At 45.1% G+C, this 27,869-nt stretch overlaps 1 protein-coding gene across 3 annotated transcripts; it reads right to left on the reverse strand.

Annotated features, from left to right (window-relative positions):
* On the reverse strand, positions 1–27,475 carry farp2 (FERM, RhoGEF and pleckstrin domain protein 2). 3 transcript variants are annotated; one of them, XM_047586579.1, is made up of 28 exons: positions 27,303–27,475; positions 26,439–26,657; positions 20,260–20,364; positions 18,670–18,712; positions 18,498–18,576; positions 18,057–18,154; positions 17,728–17,842; positions 15,333–15,480; positions 15,155–15,250; positions 14,878–15,041; positions 14,709–14,777; positions 14,547–14,604; positions 14,128–14,392; positions 9,305–9,489; positions 9,052–9,141; positions 8,231–8,364; positions 8,048–8,129; positions 7,727–7,964; positions 6,777–6,907; positions 6,617–6,685; positions 6,447–6,536; positions 6,226–6,246; positions 5,701–5,783; positions 4,793–4,911; positions 3,810–3,949; positions 1,706–1,813; positions 1,458–1,609; positions 1–1,367 (listed from the first exon to the last, which is right to left on the reverse strand). In XM_047586579.1, the coding sequence occupies exons 2-28, from the start codon at positions 26,637–26,639 to the stop codon at positions 1,274–1,276; spliced, it is 3,177 nt and encodes a 1,058-aa protein (XP_047442535.1). In that variant the 5' UTR covers positions 26,640–26,657; positions 27,303–27,475; the 3' UTR covers positions 1–1,273. The 3 variants fall into 3 exon arrangements, with proteins under 3 accessions (XP_047442535.1, XP_047442533.1, XP_047442534.1); XM_047586577.1 differs by lacking the exon at positions 3,810–3,949 and adding an exon at positions 4,412–4,575 and having other exon boundaries at positions 27,303–27,474; XM_047586578.1 differs by lacking the exons at positions 3,810–3,949; positions 6,226–6,246 and adding an exon at positions 4,412–4,575 and having other exon boundaries at positions 27,303–27,473.
* Between the last annotated feature and the right edge of the window lie 394 nt (positions 27,476–27,869).

Raw genomic sequence — 27,869 nt, forward strand, 5'->3', positions numbered from 1 at the left:
TTTTGATTTAAATGTTTTATTTGTTAGAATTTCAATGGAATAACATGAAGGCTACACGAAGGCCCTGACAGCATCCTAAACAATAAATAGAGAAACATACTGGATGTTAACTGCGAAAAAAATAAAACACAAGTCAGTCTTTTACACACAGAATGCCTGATGGTTTGAAAGTCACCTCCATCATCACTCTCTCCTCGAGCTCCAGAGGCAGGGGAGGTGCAGGTCGGCTTCTCCACGCACATGCACGCACACACAGAGGGGAAAGATTCCAGTCTTCATAAAAATATATATATATATAATAACAGCAACAACATGGTTTCATGTAAAGCACTAAATGTCATCTGTACCTCACAAAAGTCAGCTCCCATTCATCTAAGAGCACAGCAAGATTACCTCAAAATATGTTCTTCGGTTTTGTTTTTTTTTTTTTTAGAAGGAAAATATGCAAACGTTTACAGAGTTAACACTAGAGTACCCACACAGCACAGTATGTCCTCAAACTGCTTTCACTATGCAAAATTAAAACACGGGATACGTTCGATTACGCCCGCTATAAGAGAAACATAGCACCAGACCGGCCGCGGCTAATCAGGAGCATTGAGTGGAGCGGCTCCCTTTTTGAGCATTCGAGACACGAGCCGCGTCTTCTCGCCAACCTTAAACTGGACTGGCCTCGGGAGTTTTAGGAATAAATGCTGCTCGTACCGACCGTTCCCGCAAAGCCTCCCGCCACCGAACGACTTCTCGCCTCCAACTTGGTTCGACATTTCATTAGCTTTCCCTCCCGCCTCCGTCAGCTCTCCCAGCGCAGTGGAGAGAGCGCACACTTATCGGCTGTACCTTCACTTCCCACGTACCGTATTTCATCATCTGTACTCCAGTCACAGTCACCTGTACCCAGTAAACTTCAGTCATGATGTGCTAAAGAGAAAAAAAAGCCCTTTGCGTTGGTCCCGTTAAAAAATAAAATAAAATAAAAGATTTCCCATCAGTCTATGTGAGCAGCTCAGCCGAGTGCTGATAATAATGCGTAAGTCTCCCTTTCAATATATCCTGCAGACTGAAACAAATGTTAACATTTACACCATTATTAAAGAAAAAAATGCACAGACCATTAGAACGAAGCTGAGAAACATTAACACTCATACTGGCAGTATCTTTCAGTCTTCTTGTCCGAATCTTCGTTCCATTCAGAAATGACACTTGGAAGAGCCTGAAGAGTCTTTCTGACGTCCCGGAGGCCCAGCCCCCAGACACGTAACGCCGTGATGATTTAGTTCCCGTTGATCTCCATGGGCCCTCCTTTAGTTATGAGCAGGCTCATCCGACCCACGGTGCTGGCTGCACTCTTGATCACCTCCATCCATCTGTTGAAAGGAAACAGCGAACTTCAAATCTGGCACGTACGTCAGCGCTGGAGGAGATATGGAGGAAATCTTAAAAAAAAACACGCATACCTTTCAAAGGTGTACTCGCTCTCTGCCCTGAAGAAGTAAACGTGAGACTTGAACTGCAGCTTGAAGACGTACTCCTTGTGGATGCTGTCCGACTCCTCGGGGGTGCTGACCGTGTAGCCGAGCAGAGGGAGGCTGGCGAGAGGGAAGTCGTCCTGCAGGCGACAGACACCAAAAAAAAAAAAAAAAGTCACGCCGTTTCATATTCTAGCGGAAACAATAAAAATAATTAGGAGGGCGCGAAGGCTGACCTGGTGAGTTTTGTAGAAGAACAAGCAGAAGTTGGTGAAAACCACCCAGAGTTTCTGCCAGCCGTTACTGTTCTTAAACTTCCTCAGGAGGTAGCCAGACAGCTGGTTCTACACCGAGGGGAAGAGAAAGGAGCAGGTTACACATTCGTGACAGGTCAGTGGTGAACTGATGCTGAACTTTATACAGTGTATAATAGTGGCTGATTTGCGGCTTAGCTGGTGACGGAAAATGTTGAAGGTAAGCGCTGAGGCATGCGGTCTGTTAGTGGGGTTATGGAGCAGATTGTCTGTGAGAGCTCCCTGTTACGCACATGCAAGCAATGTTAATTCATCAAAAGATGCAATGATGTGTCAGCAAAGTACTGACTGCTAGTAAACACGGATATAAGGAAATATATGAACCATCACTCACTGGAGTGGAAATTGCTCACATGTTGATAGAGGGCTGGGTGGTATTTGATTTTTGTTATGACATTAATTTTTAATATACGGTGTATTTGATTACACAGTCCCAATTTTACCTTTTTATGAATGAGAAAAAGAATGTTGCGCGCAGACTATAGTTATTACGGTAGCCGGTCGCACTGCTATTCTCATTACAGACATAGCAGTATAAATATGTTTAAATATAAATAAATATGTCAAAATAAATGAAGCCACAATTGTCCCTGTTTCTTCTTTGTTTTCATCTTGATAACATTTAATTCTGTTGCTGTAAATATCCCCGGATTTCCACATCAGCAGGCAGTGATAACGTGGTGCCATGCGAACCTGTTTTACTACTAGCGTGAGATTATATGACAATATTTACTCATCATCACAGTAAATAGTCCGTCCTTAGTCAATCTACCGCATTAATTATTCTCTCAACCAGAAGTCTCAAATGTTGTTAACACGTGGTTATGCATGAAATTTAAAAAAATAAAAATAAAAAAAATACCGTAATATACATTTTTGATCCGCCCAGCCCTACGCTGATAGTTTTCTGACTTTGTGACAGTCTGGGGCCCCACATGGCCCCAGACTGTACAAACAGTCAGCTCCAGAGCAAACAGAACTCACATTTCTTGTTTTAATTCTGTTATTTAAGAAAGAGTTTGTGTTTGCGGTGTCTTTACTCTGTTAGAGGGGCGGCCAAAGACGAAAAATCTCGTTGGGCTGCAGGGAATTTTTACATTCCAAATACTGAGGTAAATAAGCAGCGGCACAGCTGTGTCGTCCTCTGAACACATCTACCGTGTTACTAAAGGATTCACACTACTAAGCCTTTGACTTGATCTCATATTGTGGTATTCACAACCTTGAGCAGGTGTTTTCAGTTAATATAAATATATTTTTTTTGGCCTCTTCCATGCGGTTATATCTCCTGCCTTATATTACCAGGTGCTGGCCTATTAAACTGATAGCCTCAGTATCTTCTAGATACCAACAGTTGCCTAGCAGCAGCATTTTCATAACTAACGTTTATGGCGTCACTGGAAAGCCTGGTCATTTTTCTGTACAACAAGATCCGCTTGAAGGCAACGATACATTTTTTTTTGTCTGACATACATTTAAGGTCACGTAACTACTGAATAAAAACATCCTGCCAGAGTTCATCTGATAAGGCCGCCACGTGCATCGGGGGTTTGGCGCTGCAGCCACTTCTTGGACTGACGCGAGCGGTAGCTTGTGGTTGTTAGCTCGTGTTAGCTAATATCAGCAAGCTTGAGGGGAGACATCGCTGCATGACAAAATGCTTTTGAGTCAGTTCACCGATTCATGACGCTTCTGTGCTTGTGCTACTGCGACTGTTACCGCACGGCGGCCATTTACTAGAATCGCTTCTGTGGGTTCAGCACAAAGAGGACTGTATGGAAACAAGCATGAGGCCATCGCACAGGATATAAATAATGCTGCTGGTGTGCTTATTTTGTCATTACTATTATTACATTATTTGTTCAGATCAGACTTGTCAGCATCTCAATGCAAACAGCAGACACAGTGTAATTCTATCAATAAATAAAAAAAATAAACACTATGCTTGTTTCTGTTGGGCTACTATAATTAACTTATGATATAATGAAGTCTTTGAAGTACCCATCCTGGCCCGTGGCTCTAGTACCTGGTTCATGCGCAGGTAATCAGTGAGAGAGAGGTTCTGGTTTCGGTACCAGCAAACGTGTGTGATGGTGTTTGGTCTTTGGCCCTGACCGAGGAGATAGCGAGGAGGAAGCTCTGGTGAGACAGCCGGAGAGCCGAAGACTGAGAGGGTGAAGAGACAAAAAAAACAAAAAAGGAAGGAAGGGTGGAGAGATTGTTAGCGTGTTAGCTTTAAAGGAGAAGAAAGGGGGAGTGAAGAGTCAGATAGGAAGTCCTCCGGGTCTGTGGAGCCAAAAATGTCAGTGTCACAGAAGGTACCTTGCGTGCACATTATTAAAAACAAGAAGTAGAAGAGCGGCGTAGGACAAAAGGGACTATTTGAGCCTTGCAAAACACACTTCAGTAAAACGGTACAGATAGTGGAAACAGGGAAGAGGGGGGAGATTAAAAGGGGAAATTAAAAGAAGAGGTAAAGCCGTGGGTTGAACCCGAGTCATGTTTCTCCACTGATGCAGTGCTGAAGAAGAGTCTTTATGTGGTGCTGGTGGTGTGAGTGTGTGTCTTTTTGTGTAGGAATGGGTGTGTACATGTGTGTGTGCATCCACGAGGGCAGGGGAGGAGTACCTCCACAGCCAGGCTGTGATCAGACATAGACACGCTGGTGTTGCGGTGCCAGCACACATGCATGGTTGTGTTGGCACGGTGGTGCGTCTGCTTGTCCAGAGACGTGCGGGAGGAGTTCATGTCGTCCTCCGACTCCTGCTCCAGAGAAACCTCGTCAGACGATCCTAAAGGGAGGAGAAGAAGGAGAAGGAGGAGGAGGAGGAGGAGGAGGAGGAGGAGGGACAGGAAGTTGTGTGGAGGACAGGGATTAACTGTACGTTCGAGTTGCGTTCATGTCCCAAGGGTTTGGGCTGCTTGTGTCTTTAAGCTGAGCTGAGGAAGAGTACAAACAGGAAGCACGTGAAGGTACGACAGCGACTGAGGTCAGTGGAAAGCTCTTACTGTTGGAGCGGTCGCTGAGGCCAGCGTCAAGGAAGATGCTGGACTTCTCTTGAGACTTCTTGGACATGTCAATGGCCATGTTCAGATCCTCAATCCACTTCCCCATCTCCACTTTAGAGCTGAAACAGGTGGAAGTTAAGACCACAAGGAATTAGACACACATGTCCTAGGTCTGTCATGCATGACATTAATAGAGGATGCTTCCTTATTTATTACAGCCTGAGTATTGCTCTGTGCTTCTGGCTTAATTTCTACTGGTTCTGGGAATAAAGTCTGACACAACAAGAACAGTTGGTCCAGTTCTCTCAACAATTTTGCTTGGATGTAAAACCAGAAAACACACAAACAGTAACGAATAGCGTAAGCTGAGCTCGGAAGCGGTTTAATTAAAAATATTATGTTCACCATAGTTTCCCTTTCCGTTGCCTTAGAGGTTGTTTCATAATCCGTTTTAAGGTTGTTGTTTTTTTTTTTAATCAAAACATTGCCTCATTTCCAGAGCTGAGCACTGAACTTGATGAGCATGTTTCTATTGGCAAAGGGAACAGTGGTCAGGAAAGAACTAGGAAAATACACCGTCCTCCAAAAACAGCCCCGTGGTTAAGGGAAAAAAAAGAAATGGGGCGGCTTTGTCCAACTGTGTCGTTTGAAGTATTGTTTGGACAGCGAGTATGCTACAGGACGCCTCGCTTGAGTCCCGGATTAATCCGTTTCGAGGCGCATCACGTGTCCCAGGGTTGCGTAACGGCGTAGAATAATCAGACAGGTTTATTGTGAAAGCTCATCGTGGATAAAATGTGACCAGCGGATTTTTTACTTCATCTCCAACAAAGAAAAATAATAGCAGTAGGACTGGTCGGCTTCAGGAAAAAGTTGAGCCAAACCTTTCGTTTTGCTCTTCACCTCACCTGGCAGCCACAACAATGGTCCTCTGAGCAGAGTAAATGGTGAAGCAGTGGGGGACTGACCATTCATTTTCACTTTCCTCAACCTGGAGATAAAAGAGATGATCAGAGAATAACACAAACAACTTGGTAGCTAAGCATGAGTTTAGGGATGGGTGGGGGGCAAATTCCAAAAGTGTGACTGAAGTCACGGAGAGAGAGCTGCCATAGAGCGTCTACTGGAGCACATATGTATGTGTATATATAGATATATCTAGAATAAACTGGAGTGGGCTCATAATTTCCTTCAGCCTCCTATTATTACAGATGTTCAAGTCAAAACACACTTATCAGCTTTTAGCAGGGAACACATCACCACGCCCCGCTTATTTAGTTTGATCGTTATGTAACAGCTGGAGCAGGCAAAGACCAACACGTCGGTGCGCCTCTAGCCATCTGATAGGTGTGCTTTGTGATGCGTCTACACAAGCTTGGGAGAAGAAGGGCAGGGTTTTGGGCACCCAGGCTGGCAGAGCTCAGAGGACTTACCGGTGCGTCCAGCACTATGAGCTGCAGCCAGGAGTGAAGCAGAGACAAGTTAGGAGACCTACGCTCTTCCCTTCTCAACACACCGCAGCATCCTAGCCTAGCTAACACATCTCATCATTGTCTGACAGGGTTCCCAGAGTCACCCTGGGATCTTTACGGGACCGATGTCCGCAAGGTTAAACGGAGACCAAAGTTAGGTGAGTTAGAGCGTGCACACTCACAATCATGCCATGAAGGGGCAGCTGTCCGTGAACTTTGAACTGGTTGGTCGCTGTGACACCTTTGCTGGTGTAGAGGAGCATGTCCGAGAACTGAGACGAGAGCAACACAAGACGTCAATAGTTGTTTAAACATTAATAATTATTGCAGTAGAAGCACTAACTGTACTAACCAGGAAAAACATTCTTTGCTGCAGTCCCTTCTTGGTGAGCTTGTACAGACACCCCTCTCGAATGAACTCCTGTGAACAAGAAGCTCTGTCAGACGCTGCATCTGCTCTTTACCCGGTTTCCCAGCGCCCCCTACGCATCGGTCCAAGTCAGTGCACTCACCCTGCCGGGCGCCGTTAGGTTCTCGATGCCGATGAGGTCTCTCTGCAGCTCCGTCAGCTTCTGGAAGTTCTCCAGCCGGATGAGGCTGCTCTGGAGCTGAGTCGCTATCTCCGCCACCTCATTCAGAGCCTCTGCACGAAAACGAGAAGCAAAAAAAAGCTACATCACCGACTCGACAGAAGAGGAGCTTATCCAAAAATCACTTATTAATGTTGATAAAAACAGTGTCACCATTTGTTTACGCTGTATTTGTGCAATGCAAAGTCGATTCAGTGGAGGTTTGCTAATGGTAGCACTTTGCCTAAGAAAGTACGACGCAACAGCAAGAAATTAGTGCTTCCTTTTAAGCTACTGCACACTTTCAGTACTCAATGATGAACTGTGGTGCCTTTAAAAAAAAAAAAATCATACATGTGTTTTACATACAGAACAAACCATACGTATTTTAGAATGACCTGCTTTCTCTTTTTAAAACTGACAACACAATTCAGTTTTTCTGCTCAGTGCTGTATCCCCTAACTCACAGAAAGTTGTATAAATTGCTTTTACATCAGTAAAATAGTGTGTGGACGAGAACAAAAGAAAATTAAAGAAAGTTTAGGAACTGGTGCATTGGGAGAGAAAAGTCAAATCTATGCACAAGCGTGTGTCTAAAATATGACCAGGTAAACATTATATCTATTAGCGCTAATACATCAATAATAATGGAAACTCTGCAAGTAGCCAATGTTAATGCAATCCTTGTGATACAGTTGTGTTTCCCCACCATTTTTCCAATATATGTGTGTATATATATATTTTAATAGCGCATAAAATCCTGCAAAAGCCTTGTCGTCTTGACATTTAAAAGTAGTGGTACTGTTACACCAACTTAAATGTCTGCACACGTCTGTAAAGCTCCACTAACCGTTATCACACTGTGTTTTAAATGGCTTTATGGGAAGACTCACTCTTGCAGTCGTCATAGTCGCGGTGGGTGGGGGAGTAATGCTTGCACAGTCTCTCCAGGATGAGTTTGTAGTGCATGAGGCGCTGGATGGGCTTGAGCAGGAATGTGTTGAGGGGCAGGTAGCAGACCTTCTGCAGTTCAAACTCTTTGTAGACCGTCTCCAGCTTCTTCAGCCTCTTGGAGGCTTTCTCCAGCTCCGTCAGCACCTCATCGTGTTTCTGTAGGAAGCTGGTGAATTCCTGGAGATCCGAACAAATACAGGTCATCTGGTTCTTCAGCCAAACATGGTAAAGACAAGAGATTTTAATTCAAAAGCTAATACCTTAAGAGCACACATGTTCTTCAGCATCACATCACCAATCCTCTGGTAGTCACCCTTGACATGAGCATTTGAGCGCCCCTCCCTGAGGACACACACAACGGATTTGCAGATTTTGTCTTGGTTACGTCTCACCAGGAAGGAGAAGGACATCTGGTCAAACACGAAACACTAAGGAGCACCTACCAGAGAGCCAGCCTCTGGTCCAACTCCTTCAGGAAGCCTCGGTGGAACTCGTAGATGGGGTCAATGTTGGAGAAGAGGAGGGTCATCAGGCCTTCAGGCATGGCGTTTTCTTTGATTACAGCGCTACGGAACCACTGGAAAATGAAACAAGGACAATAAACCACCGATTCTTTTAGTCGTTTTTAAATCTTAAACCCAAGGTTGTGAATGTGGAAATCACAAAAGAACATTAATTTGAGCATTTGGATATTAGTTTGATGAAAACCATCATAGTTCTCCAATAAAGTGAAAGACTCAGTTTAACTGAAACAGAAAAAATTTTGCAGCTTTTAGAGACAGACGTTGTGTACGAAATAAATATTCTGGCCTTCTTCGCGTTTAAGTCCTTTCTGGCTGTGGGGTTCATACGTTCAGCCAACAGTACTGACAGATACAGAAAACACATTTAATTGAAAGCCATTTTTTTTCCGCCTTCAGAAAATCTCTCCAACTCCAGTATCGAAAACCTGATTTGAACTTTATTTGTTGGAGGCTGGAAAGCAGGTGAAGCCAGAAATACATGCAAAATGATGATATGATTAACACCATTCGTCAATGTCACCATCACGATGGAAAACTGTACTTTGTTTATAACGACGCAAGACGATGAAAAATGTTGCGTTTTATGTTAATCGTCTATTTTTGTGAAAGTGTTTTATCAGTATATTTACACCCTGAAATGGAAACTGATTTAAAATAAACTGTAGACAGCAACTTTTTTTTTTTTTTTTTTAAGTTACTTGACTATTTACTTGCGTTAAATCTGAAAGAGAAAGACTCACCACTGTGATGACCTCGAGGTCTTTCAGGTACGTCCGCTCTGTGGTCAGAATCTCTTTGGCAATGAAGTAGGCCTTATCTGTGGGATACCGCTGAGGGAAGACGGACGTTAATCTTCTTTTAAATAAGGGCAAAGACCAATGGAACTTTAAGTGAAACTTACTTTCCCTCCACTGTACTAACAAGAAGCATCCTACCCCATTACACGTTATAAGGACAACAGAATTTGTAATGTAAAGCAGTGAAGCAGCGTACCTTCCTCCTGCCTTCCTCCTCCTCCTCTAGCTTGGCATTGCTGCCCACATCGCTCAGGATGGGGCTCTGCAGGGGCGACAGGCCCTGGCCCGGAAGGCTGAGGGTCGACACCTGGAAGGAAGGCGACAGGCTGAGCGGACCCTTGGAGGGTAAGGGCGAGAGCTGGGGGCTGTCCACCACCGAATCTGTCAAAGGGGGAAAAGAAAAACCACGTAAGACAGGCGCTTCAGTCATTTAATAAACATCCTGCCTACATCAGGCTGCATGTGTTAGAAGGAAAGTGGCAAAGGAAAGAATCCCAAGGATTAAAGTACTTCACACAAACAGGTCAATGATGATTTGTTTTTTTGTTTTTTGTTGAAAGAAGCAATCATGCTTTTCCACATGCACAACAGCATGTTTGTACCAGCACTGCACCAGCTAACACACAACTGAACAGATAATGGTAAGATTCACCCACATGTAACCGGCTCACAATGATCTTACTTCCTCTCGGGGAAAAACACCACAGCGCACTTTTACAAAAGCAAGTGGAATGGTTGATCACACACAAAAGAAAAGGGGGAGAATTCAAAGTTGGCAAGTAATGGTTCCCACATTTTCCCTCCACCATTGTTTTCAGAGCCCTCTACGAGAAGGACAAGTGATTAATCGTAACTTATACAAGCCTGGTTCCATTTCAGACGACTGGCTCTGCTGCTTTTGTTCTGCCAGTGAGAGTTTCCACACAACAAACCAGAAAACAAAACAAGCAGATCAAACGCCAGGCCATTCTCTTCCCCGAGTCATGGGTCACCACAGCTGTTCTTCCACTTTTATTACAGAGAGGAGAAAAAAAAAGAAAAAAAAGGAGTGGGGGAAGGCTGAGAGGGAGAAAAAAAAAAAAAAAAAAAAGACTCACTACTCGACCCGGAAATAATTGCTCACGCAACGACTTATCAGGACCGCGGCTCGTCTGGAGGGCAAAAAGTTGTTTATAGTTTATTTCAAGTGCCCCGCGGGGAATGGCAGCAGAGGGGTAAGGAGCGAACGTCGAGCTCCACAGCGGGAGGACGGGGGTTTGCTGAGGAATGACTTGGCACACGGCCTGTCCAAACAGGGACCGCACACACACACTCAGCTGGAATTAGCTCGAGGAATCTTGTGCACGACTCCGACCCAACCCCCAACAGCATACGAGACGGTGGCCTCAAAAAAAAAAAAAATAAGTAAAGAGAATTTACTATGTTTTTTGCGTCGGCTTGTTGCAAGATCATCATTTTCCGATGTTGTAGCTGGAAAACAGTTAACTGCAGAGTCTCTGCAGGGACGTGCTTTGACGTTTTGGAGCGTGTTTTTGACTGAAAATGTCAAATTGTAAAAATATGCTGAGAAAAAAAAAAAAAAGACGTCTATACCCGATACGCGTTTAGTTCATTCCTCTTTAACAGGGAGTGAGGTGGGATTTGTCCTCCATGATCTGGACCAAATAAAATGATGAGAGAACCACTTCCCTTTCGCTCCTTTCATCTCAAAAAGAATTTTAAGTCTGACATTCATGGTACCCAAAAGTGATTACTTTATTCTTGAGAGTAACACATACAAACATTAAGTACAGGTTGTATATAATTAGTAAATATACATGTTCAGGATTAAGTGTCGATTACTTGGTGCCTAAGTGCAGTTTGGTGGTTATAATTGTCAGGCTGTCATTAATTAAATCTTCAGCTGAGAAGTGTCAGGGATCACATGGTACACAGAGGCAAAAAATAAGAAGAAATAAAGCCATCAGGATAAACTTTTTTTTTTTTTTTTTTTTTATATCAGGTCAGTCAACTCAACTGTGAGATTTAACGACCGCAACTGTAACAAAACAATCCTATATGCTCTCCGAGGGGAGACAGGAACACTGTCCACACAAAGTTTGCTGAAACACTTCTGGATAAATTCTGGCTGTTTGCCTTCCTTCAAAATGACAATGAGAAGTCAGAAGGTGAGTTTTTTTTTGTTTGTTTTTAAAAAAAAGGAAAAGTACTTTATATACCATATATATCCCCTTTTTCCGCATAGATATTCGGAAGAATAACAGGAACATCCACCTGAGATTAAGAGCTTACCGCACGAAAACAATGAACACAAGTGCTTTAAGGCAACGCGGTGCGAGTGCCGGAGGCCGACGAGCTTCTCTAACGTGTACAGAAAAGGCAGCTGGACAGAAACCCGAGCGAAGTTTGACATCGGACATGCTAAAGTGAGCGTGGACCCGACACGTCCCGACTCCTTTACAGATAAACCTCTGAGGCCGAGGCGGGTGAGCGAGGCCGATAGGGGGAAAAAAAACACGGTGTGCATGCCAACACGTTAGTGACTAATGACTGCGAACCATTATTCCTCAACCAATACTGAGAAAACTAAAAAAATAAAAAATTAAAAAAATCATAGCTAATGTGCAAAAGTCCCCTATTTCCTTCCAATAACCAGAATATCATATCATTGGTATTCTGAATGCAGCTGATGCCAAAACCCCAAAACATGCTGAAAGCTGAAAGCCAGAAAAGAGACAAAGCTGTCGTACCAGCGGCACGCGATTAGTACCTACTACACCAGAGCGACCTTAAAGTTAGAGAAAGTGTATGAAAGGCACTATATTGCTCTAACTTCTATTTATTATTATTTATTTTTTAACGTAGGAAGTGCTACTGTACCCTAGGCTATTATACACGGTTTACTAAAGGTCTAAGGTCATACATTCATATTGTACAAAGTGGTGTTAACAGTGTACTTAACGGCTCATTAGTATACTGTTTACATTCGTTAGCGTAGCTCGAAATGAAGCAAAAATGTTAGTTGCCGTCAGCTTTGGCGAAATACATGATTTCTAAATCCTTCAGGAGCCATGCACCTTCCACACAAGACGTACGCTACATGCTGGGGATGTGAAGAGCGCAGACGCCCACTCCGGCCAGCAGGTGTCAGTGAGGCACAGAAAAGAGAAGGAAAACAAAAGGCTTGTTTATACATACAGGAAGCCCTTAAGGGTCTCTCATTCTTACCCTGAGATTAGAGACAGAGTAATGATTGTGTCTGAGAAGTGAGATTTAATGGCCACGGGTGGGCAGATAGGAAACTGTACTTTGTAAATGAGGATTTCCGACTGCTTAATCTTACAGGCCACTGAATGACAAAAAAAAGTAGAAAACCATCTTTAAAATCCTTCTACACATTACGTACATGTTTCCTTTAGATATAGGTGCTCAGTCTTTTTAAGTGTAACGGCAGGTGATCAAGTTAACAGTTTAATCACAGTCAGCGAGGTAAATCTAATAAGACATTCCTATGCTAATGTTGATGTTTTAAAAGGGGGCAAAATATTAAAAAAAAGAAACAAATTCTCCAAAGTAAAATCACTAAATTGTTAGTCTTTTCTGAAATGCTCCAAGGAGATTCCCCAAATGCGTACTCTATATTTACTGTAACAAGCGTAATGCCATTATTAAGACGACTCGACAAAAATCCCAGAGAATGTGAGAGGCTGAAGTTTTATGAGGAGACGGGAGTGAAGAAAGGAAGAGAAGAAGCACCTTAACCCGGTCATGGCGGGGTATGACAGGGGCACCGGGTCAAATCACTGACAGAGCGGAGACAAAACGACCGACAAGCAGAACTGTAGATGTTTTCCTACACCATTATATCCAAAATATAAACTGCGAGATGACTGGACACCAGCGATAATTCAGCCTCACACGGTGCAACAATCGTTTTTCCCGCAACAGCTAAAATAAGTAAGTGCTGCTGAGTGTAAAGTTATTACTTTTTAATGGTAACACGTGTCGTTTTAAATTAATTTACCACGTCACAGACTGGTTCATCTATAACCGGACAGCCCTGGACTGAGGACTTCAAGTGCTGCGAGGATGGACCCGTGCGTTACATTTTAATGTGAGAGGATCCGGAGGGGTCTGCGAGCGCCAGGGCCTGCAGGTTGTGGCACTGGAGGAGGAAGCCCTCTATACCGCCGCTCCCCGTCAGGGGGTTACTATAAAACAGGTTCTGCTCGGGGGGGAGGACGCTGTCAGAGCCCCAGTCGGAGTCTGAGTCGGAGCTGCCGTTCCCCGAGCCCTCGGTGGCGGTGGGCGGGTAGCTGAGCTGCTCCAGCTGCTCCACCAGGTCACTGAACTGAACGGCGGAGCTGCTCTCGGAGCGCACCGAGTACGCCGGGAAGTTGACCATGGAGCTGGCCTCCGACTGGATGTCGGACCCCGGCAGGCGCAGCGAGGAGGAGTCGCCGCCGCCTCCGTAGCCCACTGACATGGACTCGCCCGCAGAGCTGAGCCCCAGGTTGTCCAGGGAGCTGCACTCGGAGCGGTTGTTAGCCAAGGAGCTGGTCTCAGAATGGCCAACAATGCTATCGGGGAAGGTATTGGCGTTCCCGTTCAGGTCCTCGATCCCCACGCTAAAGATCCTATTTTTGCCGAGGTCGGATTCTTCCACGAAATCGAACTGATCTACTTTATCCTCGAGCCCGTAAGTGTAGGCCTCGGCCCCCCCGCCGTAAAAGGAAATCTCGGCGGGGTCATCGTCGATGAACTCCTCGGTAACTTGCAGCGGCGAGCTCGACATCGAGAACATGGGGCTCTGCTTCGTACGCAGCAGCTCTGCCTCGAAAGCCTCAGGCGTGAGAACGCCCTTCCTCTTCCCCCCACCCACAGAGCTCCCCGTTCCTCTTTTCCCACCACGGTCGTTATCCTCATTGCCATTTTTGGAGGGCAGCGATTGGGAAGTGCCACTCTCTACACACACAAACAAGGGGCTGCAGTGTCCTGCTGCCTGATAACTAGGGGCACCTTGAAAAGCGAAGTGCGAAGGGGACGCGGCCTTGACGGGCTCTTCCCTCGGGGGGCTGGGGGGTCTGGTGTCTTGCAGGGGGGACTGAAACTGCTGGCGCTGAGGTGAGGGAGGCGCCGGAGACAGGCTCAGTGCGGACGAAGGCTGCGTCTGAGGTGGCGGTTCTGTTCGCGGGAGAACGCTCGAGACGTGCAACGGGTGGAAGGACACGGCGGCGGAGGGGGAGGAGCCTCGGACCCTGAGACTGTCGTTGAAGGACAAGCTCTGGAGAAAACAAGAGTTCGACACAGACAGGACGAGGAAAATAGAGAAAGAGGAATAAAAATAAAAAAAAAATAGAGAGGAGACTTGCATTAGTTTATCCGTTACAGGGAAATTATTGGAAAGTTTTGGTGTCACATGTTGCACACATTAGTACCTGTTTTGGCACATCTGTTGCTAAGGAGCGAGCAGACATTCTTATTTTACTGTTCCTCCTGAACACAAGTAAACAAAAAGAAAAAGAGAGCACACGTCAGGATTATTATTAACAATTATTAAGTGGATGCTGAAGATGATTTTTTTTTTGATAAACACACACCTCTGGTAAGGGGTTCTCTTTGCTCCATTTTCCCTGACATATTCCACGAGCTGCTTCTGGGTCCTTCCACTGACAGAGAGAGGCATGAATTTAATATTTACATGTCAGAAACCCATGAAAGCCAAAGGTTTCCCTCATCAAACATTCATGTGAGTTTCATGTGTGTTACCTGTATCTGAAAGAGGAACCTCTCGTGAAGAGTATGGTTTTGTTTTTCGGTTGAGGCTGGTCGAACAAACGGAAGAACGAGTGGTACTCAACGCAGATCTTCCAAAAGATTTTACACTGGTCTCGACTACCCATCATGAACTCAAGGGTGTCCTGGTGGGGGCCCTGCAGCAAAGGTTAGCACACAGTGAGCAGTGGACGTGGAATCAGATTAAATAACAGACATCCAAACGTGTTCACGTCCTGAACGAGGACAGCGACTTTTCTGTAATACTCACATGGACCTCAGGGTGGAGCTTGATGAGGAACCGTTTCCTCTTGAAGCTCAGTTTGCGAATCTTTGACCAGTTGAAGGTATTAATTTTTGTGATGCCCTGTGAATAAAGAAACAATCGTCAGCACCACTGTCGAGGACTGGATTACGGCAGAAAGTCGACATCAGAGCGGCAGCGGCACCTGAAAAACTTGGAGCCCCATGTGAGCGACGGCCAGGTTGATCTTGGTGCCTTCGCGGTCGGCCGCTGGGTGGAAGCGGACCCCGTACATTTCCAGTTTACGGGCAATCTCCAGGATTTGGAAATCTGATTCGGCAGGAGTCTGGCCACTGGAGTGCACGATACAACAAACACATTAGGAGTAATTGTAACAACCTGTCCTCTCCGTCCAGTCGCACATACGCAAAACTCAGCCGTAACCTCAGACTGGAGCTCGTTTTCATTCAAAACTTCAACATGTTTCCATTGGACCAATATCACACAAAACGCTGGTATTACTTCTGACAATTTTATAGGAAACACACTAATTTAATTGTCTCTGTCACTGACCGGTGAAACCTTGAGTGAGACGAAAAGAAGAAAGACTGCACATAAATCATTACAGTGAGTAGGCAAGTAATGAAGTAAATATGTTTTAGCAACTCTCTGGAGGATTATTTAGTTTAGATCCAGATCATCTATAAAAAAAAAATAAAATTCCAACTCTGAATTCTATTTAGCAAATTGATTTCATAACAAGCTTGTTTGTAATGGCTCCTGCACCATTTCTTATTTTCCATTTTAGATGCCGTCTCAAACATAAGTGCACCTTGACCGAGTGCTCTCCTTAACGTGGATAGAACTCATAACCCACCACACGGCATCTTTAATTACACCCGAATCTGCCTCCAATCAGCGATTATGTTTATTCATTTAACTGAACTGAACGAACTTGAGCAGCGAGTACATTTCATTTGCTGAACTCGTGCTCAGTTTGACTCCGATTCTTCATTATGGTGGAACATATTTAACTTTGGATGTCAGACGCCAAACGCACAGTTGCATAAGAAAACTATTTTTAATGCTCCTGGCAGTAGCGCAACTTTGTTTTCATTTACCACAGAACATTTGAGCAGTGTCACGACTTGCACGCCCGGTTGTGTGAACTTAAATCCCTTACAACTTCGAGGGTTTTCAGAGGTATTAACTAAAACCCTGTGATTACAACCAAACAGCACGTTAGGAGACGTATCCGTCCAATCATCGGCCCATTCTAATTTTGTTCATCCGTTAAGCAACGAAATCTCCTTAGGGCCCTCCCCTGCCCCACTGGCCTTCTGGCTAATAGACCAGCTAGAGGGAGGGATTAGGACGAGGAACTCACTGCTCGGACATCCACTCTGGCCACAGAGGGAAGAAACGAGCGCGGGGCCTTAAGAGACGCCCAACGCGTCGGTGGGAGAAGGTTTCTGTGGGACTACGCTCCAAGTTGTGGAGAAACGGTTCATTACGGTTATAAAAACACAGTTGTCTCAGTCCAGTGATCTCATCAAACAGCACTTAAAACCACATAAAAATGCCACAGACAATGCGGCACTGCCTACAATTATGATTGTGAGATAACATTTTTTGTGACAGAAATTCAAATTTGAGGAAGTCGAGGCAGTGGAACGCAGTTTCAGCATCAATAGGCGCTTTCACCGGCGGTTTAAAGGGGCGGGTCCGGACCAACGCCTTTTTCCCCAAAAAGTCATTAGTTTGTATCTAGTGTAATTCCTGTTTCACTGTCAACACAAAGCCAGACTGAAAGGATGCAGTCAGCTCAACAGAACGCACAACATTAATGTGACAGTCACACGTGAGGACACATAGGTTGTGTATTTTATATTTTAAGTGAATTCAGTGCAACACAAACAGTGAACGAGTCGACCCTAAAGTTTGCCGACTCATTGCTGCGTCACATTTACTGTAGTAGTGCACAGTGTGTTTTTGACGAAGCTATACATCAACAAAAACACATCCAAACCGAATATGACCGGCGTAAATGTTGACTCGATCTGACTGAGCCAGGAGCCTGCGTGTTTCCCCCGGGGTAATAAACCTGTCATCTTCCACCTCTCGCAACAACTGGTGTTGATGGCAACAGCGTGATGCAATTATGCAAGGATCATGCGTATTTGCCCGTCACGGCAGTTTATTCCCTCTAACGCACAATAATTGAGGTAAATCCATCTCTCCCCCACCCCCCCCAACAACTTCCAACGTGCCTGAACATGTGCCGGGGTGTACGAGCTAATGAGTTAAATTTACTCTCACGACCCGTGTGTAACAGTTTAACAGAGCGATCTGCTGGCAGTCTAACACTCGGCTGGTCCGGACGCCGCGCTGCACTCCCGTTAACGCGGCCTTTTTGACGGGAACGGAAGGGGGAGTCGACTTTGTTGTGAGGAAAACAACAAATAATCTCCTGGTTCAGAAGAGACTCGCGCTCCCTCCTCTCGTTGGAAGGAAACAGACGCCGCGGTGCTGATAATAAAAAGGCAATTCGGTGACGTCGCACGGTTTTAGCTCGACATGAAATGAAATGGCCAACTCACAGATGCCTGCGGTGGAGCTCCATGATCCTCTCTTGCACTTTCTCTTGGTAAGGCAACAGCTTGTTTGTCCTCAGGAAGTCCCTGTCCGCTACGTCGTCATAGTCACCGATCTCCGCTGTGGTTTATGGAGGGAGGAGACAGTTTTTCAATGTAGGGGTCAATGTCTAAAATAATATGAGTGGTTTATTCCCTTTAAGTGAATTGTGTGTTTTAGGTTCCCACTGGATTGTTGATCAGTAATCAAACACATTCTTATCATTTCCAGGTGACATTCAACAACTACACGTTCTAAATCTAAATGAATGGACAAACACCAGCTTGAAACATACACTGGACGAGGTGAGAGGCCAGCAGAGCTCCAGTATTTTCTGTGCAGATCAGTCTGCCCTCCTTCAGATCTCTCTTCATCTGCAGGGAGAAAAGGTACCTATAACGAAAAAAAAAGAGCACAACAGCTTAGTGTTCATCTGTTTACGCCCACGACCAGCACATAATCACAAACCGAGCTCACCACGGACTGATTTGAGCAAACGTCACGCAAAAGCACCCAACTCAAACTTTAAGTCTTCATTTAAGTCGATACTTGTGACAGCAGGAAAAGAAATCCAAAAACATTTTTTAGAGAGGACGAAACACCGTGATCCGAAAAAGCCCCGAAATCCACAAGCGTGAGCCTCGGAACGGAAAACAAATATCTGTTGAGGTTCTAAATCTCCTCTCCACAGGCATGAAATAAAAGCAATATCCAGTAGGAAATTACACCGACTGACCTCGTGTACTCCTCCTGCAGCTGACCAGGGTCAGGGGGAAAGAATTTCACAGACAGTCTAAACAGCGTATTTGCTGGTCCTGAAAAAACAAAAAAAAAAAAAAACACAAATCCTCAGTGCACCTACACATTTTCATTAGATGGAATTTGAGCCAGTATTGGAGCTCGCTTACGTCTGACTTGTTTTGCAATGGGTTTGGTGGGTTCCAGCCAAACCTGTCGAGGGGAAGAAACACACTCGTGTTATTCATAATCGCCCGAGTCCAAAATCTGACAGTTTGGGACGGTGCAACACAAACAACTCTCTTCCTACGTAGCGACCGTGCGCTTTGTCAGCATCTCAGCGGCAGAGATGTTGCAATGTCGTCGGTGAAAACTGGCTCCGCTGCCTCGCTGCCGGAGCCTCCTTGCCCCATTACATCTGGGTCTGATTGAAGGAGGAATGTGCTCGATCCAGACAGATATACAGAGGAATCGGTGTCAGCTGATTTTTGCCTAAATTCTCCTCAATTTATTATTGACACATGCATGTGTAAGGCAGAAAAATGAATCCCGGACGAGTCCAAATAACAGCTTTGAGTATCATTTATCAGTTTAACGGCTGCTATTTCTAGCCTCAGAAATGGGATTACTGAATTAGATCACCGGGTTTCTTTTTTCTCCCCTTTCAATATATCTTCCGTTCCGACCAACGCTTCACCCTAGAATTCCTGAAACAATGATGGAGTGTCTCTTTGAAGGGCCGCAAATCTCGACAAGTGAAAAGTTTAAACAAAGAAAACAAACACCAAATGGCTGCCGCACTTTCCAGGCTTCGCTTTCGCTTTGCACTCATTTCTGGTTTGAACTTCTTGCCTCGGTGTGGACACAGAAACTGTCTCAGAGAAACATCTTGTGGTTTGTATATTGTATCCTGCCGGGTCGCTCACAGTTCATGACTTCGACTGTGGTTGAGCTATTTCCATATGATCAACTGCAAAAAAAAATAACTTTGCATGAAAACATTAAGTTGGGAGAGGATCCAGACCACAGAGCTTCAGATGCGCCGTGTACACTGATCCTTCCTAATACTGTGCATGTCTACCTTGTGCTTCCAGTTGTTGTTGTGACCCCTTTGAGAGAAAACATGGGTCTTCTGAGGTTGTCCTGTGGTGTCTGACAACAGGATGTTGTTAGTGGGTCTTTGAGTTCTATAGGTGAAGGGCCCTTTCACATCATGCCAGGAGAACAGCAGAACATTGAACTGTCAACCAAGCTTGTCGACCGAGATAATCAATGTCGTTCACTTCTCCTGTCAGTGGTCATAATGTTGTGCCTGATCGGTTTATTTCCTTTACTGCGTTTATGGCCCAGTTGAAAATACGAGCTAAAAAAAGCGAGCGGGTCTTATGAAACAATACCGCCGCAGTTCTCTTTGAAGAAGATATACAGCGTGTTTCATAACCACTCACAAAAAAAAAAAACAAAAAAAAAAAAAACTTGTAGGTGGTCTTGAATTCCACTTATGTTTCTGGAATAAAGCAATGGAAAATCTGACAGTTGTATGTGGACACTCGCGCCAGAAAAGTTGAAAATAGTCCTAGATTATATACAACCCGGGCTCAGTGAAAACAATACCACCTCACTGCTGTGGACGGCTGGAGAGCTGTCAGCTGAGAAACGACCGGAGTGGATGCCGCGGTCGCCGCCGCCTGATTTGACTCGGTCGTTTTCACACACATTCAAGGGGTTTTCGAGAGAAACGCGGTGGCCGGTGTACGTACCCACTTCATCTGCATGTTCTGGAACTCGAGGCCAAAGTAATCGCTCTCTATGAGGTTGCCTCGGTGGAAAACCTCAGAAAGGAGGGCCTGTCCAAGGGATCTTGGCTGAAAGGAGAAAATAAAACAAAGGAATGATATTAATCTCCGGATCAACACAAAGTGCTCTGATGATGCCTCGGACAGCGAGAGTGCAGAGGTTTAAATGAGAAATATTTAGAGAATATCTTAAAGGACACAGCTGATCCGCAGGCGAGACTGAATTCAGATGAAAAACCAAAGTTCGGCTTTGGCCCGCGCGGAGGAAGGCCAAAGCGTGCGTTCAAAGAGAACGCTGGATACATGCCGTCTGTCTGTGTGGTGCAGAAAATATTTGGCGTCTGTAAATGATCCACTTCATTGTGTGTTTTATGGCCGCGCATGTTCCATCTGTCGATTCAAATAGTTTCCTCGAACTTGGATGAGGGGGATAAACTGCAAAAAAATGTGTCCTACTGTACCGTCGCTGTCTGGCCGCGAGCGCGGCGCGCAAAAAAAAAAAAAAAAAAAAATCACAGGCGGGGAAATCTGCACAAGGTTACCTTCTCAACGCTGTGGGGTTTGTTTTCACTAAACGAAGAACTAATTACTATGTACTAAGAACACACTGCACTTGAGGTTTGGAATCCCAGCCTGTGACTTTTTGAGAAAATTATAGCCTCAAACATCTGGTTGTAATGTAAAATAGTATTTTTAAAAGCCTTATAAAAAGCACTCCTTTGGATTGGCTAAACTGCAGCGTTACAAGTTAAAGGGCTGCAGGAGACTTAATGTAGCTGGTCGTTTCATTACTTTGCTACGATCTTATGTTCCGCGTTCGCGAAATCTATAAATTGCAGGTGAAACCTACTGACACAACGACCATAAATGTAGGAATCCGCCGTAAAATGCCTCCTTTTTCCACACATCCACGGGATCTGGTTGCAGCTGATCTCAACCGGAGAACAAAAACCGGTGTGTTAAAATACTTTGTCTGGGGGTGCCTGGGTTGGACCGAGGCCAAACATACTATCCAGACAGCGCCGGCACGTACGTACGTACGTACATTCAAAACAAATCGGCAGCCAAATGTACGGCGCGTTTAGGGGCGTTCGCTCAGTTTGACTTGTCCGGCGAATGCCACTTCAGTGTAATCATCTACTGAGCTCCAAGCAGACGGAATCAATATCTGAGGTTCACCGGCAACAGAGTCATCGGAGCAAAACCAAATCTTCCTTGTGGTTAGACAACACCAGTGTCTTATGAGGTTCACAATGTTCACCTCATTCTCCAGTAATTTAGCATTAATTTGGGTTAAACCGCACGCAAACTGCAGATTGGATTAGAAATTTATTAGAATAAGCCCCATCACTATTTCGCCATATGCACATAAAAAAAAAACAAGAAAAAGTTACTGCCCAGACATCGAGCAGCTGCTCAGACAACGGCTGATTTTAACTGCCGTCTGATTATTTCCTCAGTGTAGTAGTCATAGGCCGACTACTCAATGTTGACTGTGTTTTCACAAGCTCCTCCTTTGTGTTACTCATTGACCTTAGGCAGGAATGTAAAACAGCGTTCGCAGAACCCCAGTCTCAAGGAACAGGAAGATACAATGTCAATATTCAGCTTCATCTCCCACAATCTGAGAGGGAGGGATCACGTTTTCACCGACTCCAAATCACCTTCGCCCCTGACATGCATGCGGTGCAGCGGCTGCACACGGTTACATGCTGGACTCGCATACGTCCAGGATAAATATCGACACGGAACTCCGTCGAGACTTGTGCAGACGCCATTCCCTTCAAATGACTTCCTCATACGGCTCAATCCAGCTCACCAAGCTGGATTATCTGCGTGTGAAATCACTTACTGTTTACTCTGTGGGCCCACGGTTATCACAGCGCTGCAGGAATGCCGCGCTTTACATATGATATGAATATTTTGCAGCAGCAAAAAAAAAAGGAAGAGAAATAATTCCACGTGAAAAAAGGTAATGGACAGTCCCTGAATTCAGGAAAACTTTATTAATCACCCTCCACCCGTCATGTGATCATTAAACGCAACAATAAAAATAGTTATTTTATTTAAAAACTTACTAGACAATGACGTCCTCAGCTCATGAGATGCTGCTTTCACACACTTATTATGATATTGCATTGGCGTATCATAACAACAACGAATACTATAAATATAATATAACGTATAAGCGTTATAAATCAGAGGGCTGTATTTTTAGTTCTTTCAAGCGACAGCGAGTTCACACCCAACTTGAGGTCTGGACCACAGCCTCATCTCCGCGCACCAACATTAAGGCAGGTCAGTGGGTCACCCAATCACGCTCCAAAAGCAGCGGGGATTATGACAAACAGATGTTTCTCCGGGAGACAAATCATCCCCCTGTATATACATGCGTGTGAGTGTGCGCTCCACCACACCCACAGGAGGGGAAAACAATCAGCTCCACAACGCGCAACCCAGGGCTGCGTTTTAACATTTTTTCCCCCCCTAATATCAGCAAGCCACTGTAGTTAGCCAGGGCAGACATAATAACGTCAGCGCATATCTTTCCGACTGATCCATATTCCACGAATACAAGTCATGCTTAAATTACAGAAATAGAGTAGTCCCACGTACTGCTATTCTACTTACTAGTGACAAAATGCTCCATCCTCCCTTATGTCTTACTGCTTATATTTACTATTTCGGCGGCGTATAAAAACATAGTTTTGGTTCTTTAACCTGTTGCAAGTGCATACCCTCACACAGCTAGCATACATTCAAACAAAGGAAGGGCCTTCAGAGAATTATTATTTGCCTCTGGTGTAGGGAGGAGGGGCTTCATTGCTCTGTATTCTCAAACAAAACGCGCAGGTGTAACCCAATTTTCATCCAATCTTATTCAAATCTAGCGCTGCGCTTCGTCCTGTAAAACAGGTTCAACATGATTGAGAGCTACCGGCGAATTTCAACCATTTGACAGCAGGAGAGTGTCGGGGCTTGCATTGGGCACAGCGGGATCTAGATTGTTTAGGCCTTGCCACCATGAGATTCTCCCGCTGATATGCATATTAAAGCTCCGCACAACAGTGGCCACTTTCACGGGTCCGCGAGGAGATATTTCAAAGTTGAACCGCTCCTTTGATGCCTTTCTTAACTTAACGGCATCTTTTATTCCCCGGAATCACTACTCGACTCCTGTCCGCCTTCAGGACACGCCTTCGGGACGTGTTGGAAGTGATTTTTGTCAGCAGATAAACGCTCCGTGGCGGTAATAAGGATCAGGTGTTTCACAGTGAGCCTTCTGCTCTGGTCACCTGCGTAACCCAGATACTTTCGAGCCTCGGCTCGGCTTTCAAAACACGCCGACAACTTGAGATAGGTGGGTCCTCTTTGGGTGTCAGCCGGCAGCAGGATAGAGGCAGAGCACAAACGGCAGAGATCAGCAATGTGCGGAGCCAAGGATTGTTTGGGGTGCTTAACATGCTCCTAGGCACAGCCATTAGATTGTTTAGCCACTTCAGTCCACGGCGGAATGGTGCTTTGTATAGACGAGAGCCGAGTGCTTCTCAGACGCGGCGGTCGCATTGATGAAGTGCTTCTTTTTAGAGCATGCACACAAACAGATGCGCATTTTTCTCCAGCAGTCGCACAGATGAGACTTTTGTGCCATAGTAGGTAAATGGCACATTTGCAACGATTCTAAGTGACAACAAAGACAATCTTGTTTTTTTTTTTGTTTTTTTTTGTCCACCATGTTCAAAGATGCAGGCAGCAGTAACACATTACCAATGAATTACTACTTTTATCGTCTGGCTCTGACAAAAACCCAAGTGTGGTTTCTGCAGTAGGGCAGGAGTTGAAATTCCTAGGGCAAACTTTCAGCAGGGCTTCACTCCTGAGTGTGTGTGTGTGTGTGTCCCTTCCCCCACCACCCCGACTCAAACTTTGTACTGGCCACGACTGCTGCCTCTGAACTGCTCTCTTAACACCAGAATCTTCCCCCTCCACCCCAACCCCACTTTGCTTGTCAACCTTGCTATTTATGTGCTTGTTTGCCAACACCATAGCAAAGCCTGCCGGGGGTTCCCTCCCACCACCACCACCACCACGGCACCACCGACACTGTAGTGCGTTTTCACACAGCTAGGTTTCACATCCCACCCTCAGCCCTTTTTCCTTTTTTTTTTGCAAGAGTTTTGAGCTGCGAGTTAACGCCAGCAGAAAAGGGGGCTGGCTGCGCTGGATAAAAGAAGCTTGTGTTTCCCTGCCCTGCCTCCCCGTCCAGAAACCACAAGGCTGAGCTTTCTCCTGTGCCGGCTGTGGGAGGGGCCTGTGGACAAGAGCCATGCAAGCAAATGTCTGCTGACGATGACCCGCGCAGGGTACCTGCACCAGATGAAGGCCGACGGATCAAAGCGCGCACGTCCTCTGATTTGATTTGCCTGTCTCGGCTCCACGTGATGAGACATATGACGCCCGTAAATGCACATACTCTGGTTTTAACCGTGGGACATTCGCTGTTGCATATTAAAGGTTGAAACAGTGAAAGATTAAAAAAAAAAAAACAAGGACAAGAACACAATTTGGCACAATCTTACTAATGCTTCGGTGCACAGTGAGAGCGGCAGTAGGCGGCAGGTGAAGAAGACGGCACACAAACGTATAAGATATTTGAGCAGCTGAGCAACCGAAATGCCACAATGAGGGGAGGCAGTCACTCTAAGGCCACAGCCATTGCAAACATTCAGCACACTGCAATTTTGTATCTATTTTTACAAGCGGCGAAACTACAATTACCGTGAAGGAAAAGTTCTACTGCTACAATCATCTTTCACTAACTACGGTCAGATTAAAACTAATATTAACACCGTGGAAGTTCTTTCCAAATGGAAATTAAGCCCGGCTCACACAACCGAAGTGTCGAGCTCTGCAACTTCTCGACACACAGATAAATTCTACTCTCCCTCCAACCCACCGCTCCTCAGAATGAATGAACAGAAATATTAAGCAACGTCTGGCAGTGGTAAACAACAGAGCCTCTCAGAAGCCATCTTGTTCCTCTCAAAACGCAGTCTGCTCGACAACAGGATTGCCGTCGTTCTCCCCTTTTACAGCCGTGTATTTCTGTCCGCCACCTCGGGCAGATGTACGCTGAACCCACAGGGTTCCCAAGTTTCAGCGCTCGGGACGCGGTGTTTTCTTAAAACTGACCAGCACGCAGAGCCACGTCCACATGGACTAAACTTGCGTGAGTCACGCTCTATTAGCTTAAGAGTTTGAGACAACATATGGTGCATAAGATTATGAAATGTCTGCCTCAGCAGTGCCCCAAAACTACATCTGCCAGAACCGCTTTTGTTTTGGCTACAGCAGGATTTAGGACAGCATAAATACACAACCCCATTTCAAGACAATCACTACCTACCAGGTCGAGTCATTGTGCTTCTACATTAATCAAGCACCGAAATGGGTATTTAATTATCGCGGAGACTCCTGCTCCTGGGTCACGTTGATTTGTTTTCCCTCCACAGAAAAGGCAGGAAACATGCTCTGATGTATTGGCTTCCTCATTGCTTCCTATTTGCCTTCTGAATGAGTCCAGCAGCAACTTGGCAAGTAAACATGGGAAAGCAGAGTAACTAAGTCTCATCTAACTAATATAAATGTTTGTTCAAACCAAGTGCTCATTTTCAAAAAAGGGACAGACTCTTCTGTTTCGCAACGCAAGTAAAACAAAGGGAAAACTAAACTGAATTGAGACATTTCGACAAGCATTTACTCGCGATACCTCATGATATCAAAAATTCAGATCCGTGAATGCTACTGTACATCTTGGAAACAAAATCACAGAAACAGTAACAACACAAGCCTCCCGGCATGTTTTAATACAGACATATTTGTGAGTCAAATACTACAACTACTTGAATAGAAGTCACAGCCGAGACACTAAAAAGTGGCCCGGAGAGTTACACTAAGATGCCCGAATAAGAAGCCTTAAAGAGGAAGGGATTTCAGCGCCAAAGCCATGTGGCAGCTGTCACCGACCAAAGCCACACGCAAAAGCAGGGCAGTCGGGGACTCCCGGGTAAGATGCAGCCCGCTGTGCAACAAACTGCACACTTATACCAGTGACGATGTGCAACAGCTGAAAAGGAACTCACGTCTATATCAAAGAACTCCTGGGAGTCGTCCAGCCCCTCCACGCGGATTTGTACTCCCCGCCCGTAGGCTCTGCTCCCGCTGACCATGTTGCCACCGAGGCTCTGGCCCGGCTCCAGAGTGCTGATACCAGCATTGAACTGGGCTCCCAGCCTGGTGCCAGGGGTCTGCAGAACCCGATATGAACCCTCCAACTCCCCCATTGCTGCTCAGGGCAGCTCCTACAAACACAGAAAGGACAGCAACGCATCAATACAAGATAATAAAAGTAAAATTGCACGGTTAAAAATTCTTTAACATGAGAAGAGTCGCTTATGACACGTCAATTGTTGATTTATATTTTTTTAAGACATTATTATTAATTATATTGTGCATGATTCATTCCTCAGAGCAGACAGACAGAAGTTGTTTGTGGACATGTGAGGTTCATTCATAATGCATGCAAAGCAAAAAGTTGGAAAATTTGAGAACAAAAGCTCACAATTATGTTAGCTATCTATGTGGACCGTATGAAAAACGAAAACAGACCACTTGAAACACGAAAAGAAACGACGACGTGCAGATTTTTCACTTACTAACCTTGGTTACATGTGGGCCCAACTGGGCCAGTAAGACCTGAACACTGTTCACGCCGACATTATATCGCGAGAAAAAAAAAACAAACGGAACGACATTCCCGAGGTTTTAAAAAAAAAACACGATATATAAGGTGAGATTTATTTTTCTTTTGGAGATAGAGAACTCAGTAATTTACCGACTGAAAGCGAACAGAAGTTTATGTACCGAACGAACTGTCCACACCGAAAACAACTCGACACATCCGAACAAAATACAACAATAAAGTATTTATGTGGCGTTAGACTTACCGTTCTGCCCAAATGAAACTAAATGCTAAAAGTTTGTAACCCCGAAGAGGACGCTACTCCGGTCCATGGTCGTCGACTCGTCACCCAAAGGAGTGCGCACTCACTCTAGTTTATCATTGGCTAAAGCAGTGCCGTTCGCCTCACCATTGGTTCAAATGTGGCTCAGGATTGTAGGCTGTGGAGCCAAGACTTACCTTCCTTTACTTTAAATAGCTTTCATGGATGGAGAACTATCGTACGCCTACAAAAAAAAAAAAAAAAAACAATTTCCTTTTTTTTCATAGGGCCTCGTTGATAGTTTGAAAGCGGTACGGTCTCGAGGCCATTCGTGTTAAAAGAATGGTGTCAACACCCAGCGGTAATAAAAAGGATTGTTTTATCTGATTAGAGTTATCTGGTTTGACTCACGGAGCGAAACTGCCTTTATTTAAGTTCGGGCTAAACTAGATAGTGTTAAACACACACGGATTTCTGTGGGAATTTCCTATGAATACACATTCGGTAACGCATTATGACAATGTTGCGCGCGCGTCACGAGCCCGTCTTATCTTATCAACAGGTCTCTCA

Source organism: Mugil cephalus, chromosome 6 (assembly GCF_022458985.1).
Source record: "Mugil cephalus isolate CIBA_MC_2020 chromosome 6, CIBA_Mcephalus_1.1, whole genome shotgun sequence".
NCBI lineage: Eukaryota > Metazoa > Chordata > Actinopteri > Mugiliformes > Mugilidae > Mugil > Mugil cephalus.

Bases quoted from the DNA above. Each gene is read 5' to 3' on its own strand.
- farp2 (XM_047586577.1), bottom strand. From the start codon at position 26,639: ATGGGGGAGTTGGAGGGTTCATATCGGGTTCTGCAGACCCCTGGCACC. The intron at 9,142-9,304 runs GTACGCTGCTTC...GTCTTCCCTCAG, and splicing joins AGGAGGAAGGCAGGAGGAAG to CGGTATCCCACAGATAAGGC. The intron at 1,368-1,457 runs GTATGCGTGTTT...TCCTTTCAACAG, and splicing joins AGCGAGTACACCTTTGAAAG to ATGGATGGAGGTGATCAAGA.